Consider the following 8,661-nt stretch of genomic DNA (forward strand, 5'->3'; position numbering starts at 1 on the left):
ATGAAATTATGATTTTAAGAATTCATCAAATTACATTTTGACACTCAATTTTCATATTACGATTAGTTTTTACACAATATATTAAGTAACTGAATGTAAACAACGTTCAAATGATTATTTGTGCTTCAGAGTTGTAAAACATTACATTTGTTTTTTAATATCTAAAGATTTGGGAAAATGTAAAATCAATAAAATAAAATATTAAAAATACAAATTTGACACGATATTTTTTTGTTATGTTGAATTTGTATAGAAGAGATGTTTAATATTAAAGTAATGAACAGAATGAAATATAAATGTAATGTGTTTATATCATTTGGATATTTTTATTGTGAATATATTTTTTATACACAATTTACATTTTTATAACATTACTGTAACAGTATGATATGATATTTATAATAAATTAAATAGCAATAAAATATATACAATAAAATAAAATGTATGGTATTTGTAATATCATTAATATATGTACGTATATATTTTATTTTTAAAACGTATTGATCTGAACTGACGTTTACTGTCACTGTTGTTGGGCGTGTCTCCCGATGACGCGTTTTACGTCACCGATGAAAACCAAAACATCTGCCTGCTGCACGTCTCAACAACTTGTAGCTCGACAGTTAGCCACCGAGCTAAAGTACAGCAGCAGCTAGCAGCAGCTACATTCACCCGGGAGGTCAGACTGCAGCCGCACAGGTGACAGTCTCATGTTATTGATTATGTGACGGCACAGTTACAGTTAGCTTAGCGCGAGGAACGTGTCGTCATCAGGGGACGTTAGCTGGTCAGCGCTGAGGTGTGTTAGCTTCCTGCTGGCAGCCAGGCTAACTGCTAACTGCTAACTGTGAGACGAGCTGCGACACGGGGCTAGCGCGAAGCAGAGGGGAAGCTAACGTTAGCTACATGCTAACACAGTTTAGATGTGATGTTCGCTCAAAGGGGGAAATGTCTGCCTGTGTGTATGTGTGTGTGTGTGTGTGTGTGTGTGTGTGTGTAATGACAGCAGAGAGGAAACATCAGTGACGTGTTAGAACCAGGTAGAGGCAACACCTGAGGGCTGACAGAGAGAGTGTGTGTGTGTGTGTGTGTGTGTGTGTGTGTGGCTACAGATGTTTCTTATCTTTCATCCTTCTTCACTTCACTCTTCATGTTTTATATTGTGTGAAATTAAAATATAGTTTGCAGTTAATCCAGTTTACAGTGTTCAGACTGACACTGACACTCAGTTTAAATGATCTGATTAGTTTTACATGTTTCATCTTTAGTTTGAGTCCAAAAGTAACTGAATGTAAACGACTTTAAATGTAATAATTCTGACAGCGTTGTAAAACTTTACATATGATTTGTAACATGAACATTTTTTAAAAAATGTCGGAAAAATCTTTATCATTTTTCTATAATATATAACATGTATGATATAAAGATAATGAACATAAAAGTATATATTATTTGTAATATGTTTTGTAATTTTATAATATTTTATGTACTTTTTTACATTTTTAATATTAATATAATGTATTGATATATAAATTAGCTTTATTTGTTTTCTAGAAATATATTTTTATTTTACACAATAAATGTAATATTTATAACATTACTTAAACAGTATATAACAAAATATTTTTAATATTTGAAAACAATAATATCAATAATATTATATGTGCATATATATTTATTTTTTTCATTTATACAACAATTTTTATTTTATATTACATTGTCGTATAATATGTTTAATACAAAATAATAAACATCTATAATAAAATGTTACATTTTAAATATTCAAAATTGTATTATATCTTATATTTTTTTCATTTCTTTAAGTTATTGTTGTTTTGAATATGAATATATAGTGTTTAGCTTAATTTGTTTTCAAAGTTTTTAATTTAGAAAAATATATACTTGTTGTATGTATATATGTGTATATATATATATATATAGAGAGAGAGAGAGAGAGAGAGAAAGATGTATATAGATATTAGCCATGTAAGACATGGACTAAGTAATGAAGTGAAGTCACTAGTAACGGCAATATCACCAGACTCCATTACAAATTGTGTGATTTTAAGAGTTGTTGCATCACGAGGAGAAACTTAATCAACTCTGTGAAACGGCTTCGACACATTTTAAATCACTGGTGCCTTCTTGTAAATTCAGCATTAAATACAAAACATTAAGATTTTTCCTTCCTCGTAGAAAAGTGTCAGTTTAATTGGTTGTATTATCAGTAAAGATTTTTTAAATTACCTTCCTTGCCTGTTGTCTCCTATATTATATTATGATTCGGTAAATAAATCAGCAGCTCGTTCAAACACTAGACGATGTATTAACTTCCTGTTCTTTGATTTTTCTCGTCTCAGTTTCCGTCCCGTCCGTCGGATCCGAGCGTCAGGATAGGGAAGCAGAGTGAAGGGGCAGCTGCCGCCGGAGCAGCGAGCCTGGTGGACAAGATGTCCGAAAGCCCGGAGAAGAGCGCCTCGGTGTCGGCTCAGGAGCTGAAGGAGCAGGGGAACCGCCTGTTTCTGAGCCGCAAGTACCTGGAGGCTGCTGCCTGCTACAGCAAAGCCATCGTGAGTGAGGACAGAGTGACGGGGAACACCTGAATCTGATGTTTTGATTGAGACAGAAATAACATAGTGTACGGTTAAATAAGGCTGATCAGTACGTACAATCAAAATCAATGAACAGCTGGTAAAATAAGGAAACGGACAATATACAGTGATTGCTGCGGGTATAAAGAAATAGTTTAAACTTTATTTCCTGCAGTTGCATTTACTGTTACAATGTAGATGTGATTATAAAAGCTTCAGTCTGGAAAGTTGTGCTTCAAATGTGCTCGATTTTGACTCTTCAGAAGCTGCGATGTAACATTCAGTGTTTCCACTAATCAGTCGGTCAGTTTGAAATGCCACGGCGGCTCCACACACGTGAGGTTCACACATTATAACTTCGGGAGAAGTTGAGCCTCGGTATCAGCTCATGAGTCATGTCGGCAGATCCTCTGAGCTGAGCTGTTGGCATCTTTATCTGCAGAGTAAAAAGTTGTATTGGTGCATCTCTACAGTGCACGTCTTCGTCTTGTCCCCTCTCTCAGACCCACAGTCCGTCCGTCCCGGCGTACTACACCAACAGAGCGCTGTGCTACGTGAAGCTGCAGCAGTACGACAAAGCGCTGTCCGACTGCAGACACGCTCTGGAGCTGGACAGCCAGTCGGTCAAAGCTCACTTCTTCATGGGTCAGTGTCACCTGGAGATGGAGAACTACGACGAGGCCATCGGCAACCTGCAGAAAGGTACGATGGATTTAAAGTCGACAAGTCCGCGACAAACACACCTCAGACCTACAGCTCATCTGTGTGTTGTTGTTCCAGCGTATAACCTGGCGAAGGAGCAGCGTCTGAACTTCGGCGACGACATTCCCAGCGCTCTGCGGGTCGCCAAGAAGAAACGGTGGAACAGCCTGGAGGAGAGGAGGATCAACCAGGAGAGCGAGCTGCACGCCTACCTCAGCAAACTCATCCACGCCGAGAAAAAGAGGCACGCTCGACCCAGAAAACACGAAGATTTATGTTTTCTTCTTGTTCCTTTTTAAAATAAAGTGTGTTTGGTTTAACCTGCAGGGAACTGGAGGGCTGCAGACAGAAACAAGAAGACAAGTCGGACGACAGCCGAGTTCAACACAACCTCAACGAGATCCACACCAAACACGTATGTTGATTTATAATTTACATTTACATTTAGGGCGTTTAGCAGACGTTTTTGTCAAAAGCGACTTACAGTAATTCATACATTTATACACTGATGGCGGTGGCTGCCATGCAAGGTGCTGACCAGCACATCAGGAGCAGTTTGGGTTCAGTATCTTGCCCAAGGACACTTTGACATGCAGACCAAGAGAATCCAACTAGCGACCTTCCGATAACAAGATGCTGGCTCTACCCCTGAGCCACAGCCGCCCAATGAACTGGACTCATGAACCTCTGGTCTCTGTGTGTTGTTATAACCGAGGTGTTCGGCTCCAGACAGACAGACGGACTCTCGTCCTGCAGGTTTCCTGTTTCTGCTGCAGAAATGTTGCTTCACCTGAGAAACCTGTAGAAACACGTCGCAGTATAACCTTCTTAAAGGACTAAATGCAGGGATGTTGTACACCTGCACGCTTTAAGAAAAATATAAATAATCACAAGTCACAAGCGAATCAATGAATCCATTAATCAGCTGTCTTTCTCCAGAACTCTTCACCTCATCTTAAACAAAGACCTCAGTGATCACTGGAGGCATCATGGAAACAGACCTGAGAGAGTTGACGTCCTGCTGTTCACTGTGTTTCTCCTGCAGGACAAGTATCTGTCAGACATGGAGGAGCTGTTCTGTCAGGTGGACGAGAAGAGGAAGGTCAGTGATGAAGACTGAACTGTTATTCTCTAACATTTACTTCCAGAGTTTCCTGCTTTTGCTTGTTTGTCAAATCACTTTGCAATCCGTGTTTTTAAAGGTGCTGTAGAAATAAAGTGTATTGTTGTCATTAGTATCTTCCTTACTTACTTGAGGGTGACAAAAATAATCAAATCTCAAAGCGACTGTGACGATAATGTTGAGTGTTTGTTGTGTGTCTGACAGAAGCGTGAGATTCCCGACTTCCTGTGTGGAAAGATCAGCTTCGAGCTGATGAGAGAGCCGTGCATCACGCCCAGCGGAGTCACGTACGACAGAAAAGACATCGAGGAGCACCTGCAGGTAAAAACTGCCCCGCAGGAACACACCTGTGTCACCTCCACCGTCTGAGTGACGTCTTCATACAGTCGCTCAACATTTGTGTCTGACGTTAATGATTCTCGTCTCTCTGGATTCATTCTGCTGATGGTTTGTTGAAAATAGTGAATTCAGTGAATCTGAAACCAGACGATGATTTTACAGGAAAAATGACAAAACGTTATCAGAATAATTGATCATTCATTGATTAATATACTGAAAATAGACTGAAAATAAAAACCTGTCATGTTTCAGCAGCTGTGGCGCCAAAAGATAACCGAACACAACTCGAAAAAACTGAAGTTTATTCAACGTTTTTGTTTTGAAAAATGCTATAATTATAAAAAACAAATCTATTAAAACTACAGAACAAATACTTCTACTGCTGCTGCCACTAAGTTTATAAATATAAATACAGTATTAAACTTGACTGTTACAGTTTCATCTATTAAATGTGAAATTATGATAAATTAGCTATGAAGTATTTTCTGTTTCTGTCATTTTATTTGATATTTTTGTCAAATTAACATGAAAAACTCTTTAAGATGACGGATGTTGTTTCCTTTAAAAACTGTGCGATAGTTTAATTTATAACAAAACATCAGATTTTATAAACTCTTTAATATGTTTTGAGTGTAAAAGCACGATGTGTTTGTTGTTCTCTCGCAGCGAGTCGGCCATTTTGACCCGGTGACGCGCACTCCTCTGACCCAAGACCAGCTGATCCCGAACCTGGCCATGAAGGAAGTCATTGATGCTTTTATTTTGGAGAACGGATGGGTGGAGGACTACTGACCAATGAGAGGACGGAAGGGAAGTTATTTTTCCACAGTTCATGGCTGGAGACGGATCGCGACGTCTGTTCAGAAGAAAAGTTCAAACCTGCAACAAAATCACAAACTTTAAGGCTTAAACTCGACTTTGATGATCGACACAGCAAACAAAGTTTATTCTTTAAGAAAACAAAGTTACAAAGTGAAGAACTGAATGAATTGAGACAGATAATATATAAAACGAGGAGAGACGAATGTACTTCAACCCTCCAAATAAAAGTCGGGAGGAAGAGAACGGTCTGAAGACGCTTTTAGAGGATGTGCAATTATTTATCATCGGAGTCGCCACTAGAGGTCGCTGTTTGTTCAACCTGCAGAGTGTTTCAGCAGAGGAAGCAACAGTTCAACTAAACTAAAAATATGCTTAAAAGTCAGATTGTCCAAATACACAATCAAGTAAGAACCAAAAGTAGAAGACCTCAGTGTGCAGACTGGCCCAGAAACATATTTATTATATTTTTATTATTGATGCTTTAATGTTTTAAAGTTTTATTCTCGTTATGTTTAGTCTCGTTTCCCCCGATCCCTTCTGAGACGACCAAACGAAACGCAGCGTTACCTTAAATTAACTTGTGGTTTGTTGGAAACATTTGGATTAACGAGAACGCAACTCGACAAACCGAACAAAGAAACAGAGAAAGTTCCTCCGTCATCAGATGGACGGTGAATCACTGGACACGGTCCTGATGGACCCAATGTCCTGATTCTGTTTACCATCAGTGACATTAATAAAGTGAGATTTGTCTTATTTTATTTTTGTCTGAGGGACGACAGGAAGTCGTCTCTTCTGACTGAGCCCTTTTTTCACAATTCTGACTTTTTTTCTCTCTTTAATTCTGAGTTAAAGTCAGAAGTCACTCAGTCTTTTGTCTTCTCCACACTGATACGGATATTTAGCAACACAAACATTTTCCTGTGGCGTCCCGTCCACACAAACAGGTCACTAAAAACTGAGATTTTCTAAAGTGCATTTGTTGAAGAAACCTCCAACGTCTCACCTCAATACACAGCACGCGTCTGTAGATAAATGAATAATTAGCTTCAACTGTTTGTGTTTAAGTCACTGGCCCGTTTCAGTGTTTGTAATCGTTTTTCTCGGTCTCGTGTGTGTGGAGATATTTTGCTAAACGAAGGTCGTGTGGACAGGATTTTTAATTTTTTTTAAGCAGAGGGGGAAAATGTCCATGTAGAAAAATGGACCTATAAATCTGAGATTAAAGTCAGAATTGTGAAATAAAAGGCAGAACTTTATTTTTTCGTGGCACTAATCCTCTTCCGTACGCCCTCGGCAGTTTAGTCTCTGCACTTTGTTCAACAGGACGAGGACCAGTAACACCAGTAAAAATGAATCAGATGAGACGTTTGAGGACCGTCTGTACAGTCCTGACTTCACTGTCTCTCTGTGACCGTGTCATTTGTACAGAACCCAGTATTGACGACCATCAGTTAACGTATTGATCCGTGCTGCGGCTCAGAGAACCAACAGATCAGATTATCATCATTCCAGGTGGACGTGGAAGAGTGTTGCGTTTGCTGGCAAACTAAAAGACGGGAAACTGGAGCGTTGCAGCTGAGAGAGAAAGAGGAGGGACCAGATTTAGTTGTAAATTTAAGATCGTGTTTTCAGATTATTTTCTGTTTTTTATGAGTGGACTCTGGTGCAGCTTTGTGCAAAAACTACAGTTCTGCTTGTGATTTTTTCTTTCACAGAGTTTCCTTCTTGAATTGTTGTTGCTGCGTGTTCATACCAAGTGTGCACATAAAACACTTGTTACAGTTTGTCAGGACTAAGTTGAAGTCAAAGATCTCGGACTTTCTGTGCACATAAAAGATAATTCTCTCAAGTTTTGAGCACAGATTTGTTTCAGTGGTTTAATTCTCTCCTTTGTGAAGTGAATCCATCCATGAGTGGCCTTTCATTGTGACCGGCAGAGGAGAAGCAGCCACTAACATGGATTTTAACAAATCACGACAGAAGCAATTCTTTTGTTTCCATAAAATTCTTAAATCTTTTACTTGAACTTGTGAAAATAGAAAAACAAAAGTGAAGCGTTACATTTTTGCGTCGTGTTCATCAGAGTGAGGCCGCGGCTGCTTTCTGAGGCTGGAGCCTGACGACTAAATGAAATCTGAATCGTGTTTGTTTCTGTTTAAATGTGACGATTACAATCCAGCTTTCACTCAATCAAATGAAATCTGATGTTTTAAAAGACTGTAATGTGATAAAAATAAATGTTTCATGTTTTCTACGTCGGACTTTCACTCTTGAATAAAAGTGTCACGTTTGCTGAAACATCTCAACAACTGTCGGATGGATTGTGACGAAACGTTCCCGTCAGGATGGATTTTAATGTTTTCTGTGACTGAATGTCAAACTGAGTCTCGTTTCATCAGAACAAAGAGTGATGCAGCCGTCTGAATGTTCAGTTTCCTTTCTGGAGAAACCACAGTTTGACTTTGAACTGATAAAGATCATCAGATAACATTTATCAGTCAATTGAACTGTGTTGAAGTAATAAAGAGATATCAGAGATACATTAAACTCACAGACTTTGAGACGAGGGAACTGGATGTGCTAACATGCTAACTGAGTTCTGGGTTTTAGGACTAGCGACTACACGACTCTATAAACATTTAAAATAATCCTCATTATTATTAGTAGTATTTACCACTGATGGTTTATTAATTGGTCCTCATTCACCGTGGATATTCGAGGGTTTCAGGTTGTCTTTATGTTCAGTTTAATGTTGTGCTCTGGTTAGGTTTAGACACTAAGACCACTCGGTCAGGGTTTGGAAAACATCGTGTTTTGTCTTAAAATACCTGGAAAATGTCCCGACGCCTCGTTGAATATATCCAGTGGTTACTACACGTCAACAACAGCGGTAACTGGAAGTTATATGAAGGAATTGTACATAAAGATACCAACATTTTATTCTGGCGACTGCAAAGGAATTCAGTCCAATGTATGATGGCGCTGACCTCAACCAGTCACTAACATCTGTCAGCGGCACCTTTGAACACAGACATGATAACACCTCCCACACGAGCTTTCTTTATGTCGGAGCAAACGGTG

General features: G+C 38.8%; 1 protein-coding gene across 1 annotated transcript; it reads left to right on the top strand.

Moving 5' to 3' along the window:
- The first annotated feature begins 558 nt into the window (after positions 1 to 558).
- Positions 559 to 7,834, top strand: LOC311268124 (E3 ubiquitin-protein ligase CHIP-like). Its single transcript, XM_084371518.1, has 8 exons — positions 559 to 699; positions 2,361 to 2,570; positions 3,095 to 3,293; positions 3,372 to 3,537; positions 3,621 to 3,708; positions 4,339 to 4,395; positions 4,621 to 4,737; positions 5,422 to 7,834. The coding sequence occupies exons 2-8, from the start codon at positions 2,451 to 2,453 to the stop codon at positions 5,545 to 5,547; spliced, it is 873 nt and encodes a 290-aa protein (XP_084227644.1). The 5' UTR covers positions 559 to 699; positions 2,361 to 2,450; the 3' UTR covers positions 5,548 to 7,834.
- Positions 7,835 to 8,661: the final 827 nt, after the last annotated feature.

The sequence above is a fragment of the Pagrus pagrus genome (assembly GCF_965226575.1).
Source record: "Pagrus pagrus genome assembly, chromosome: 13".
In the NCBI taxonomy this organism is placed as follows: domain Eukaryota; kingdom Metazoa; phylum Chordata; class Actinopteri; order Spariformes; family Sparidae; genus Pagrus; species Pagrus pagrus.

What these genes read in the sequence shown, in the direction of transcription:
- LOC311268124 (XM_084371518.1), top strand. Translation starts at nt 2,451, where the DNA reads ATGTCCGAAAGCCCGGAGAAGAGCGCCTCGGTGTCGGCTCAGGAGCTG. An exon ending in CATCGGCAACCTGCAGAAAG is followed by an intron (nt 3,294 to 3,371) that starts GTACGATGGATT and finishes TTGTTGTTCCAG; the next exon opens with CGTATAACCTGGCGAAGGAG. An exon ending in ATCCACGCCGAGAAAAAGAG is followed by an intron (nt 3,538 to 3,620) that starts GCACGCTCGACC and finishes TTTAACCTGCAG; the next exon opens with GGAACTGGAGGGCTGCAGAC.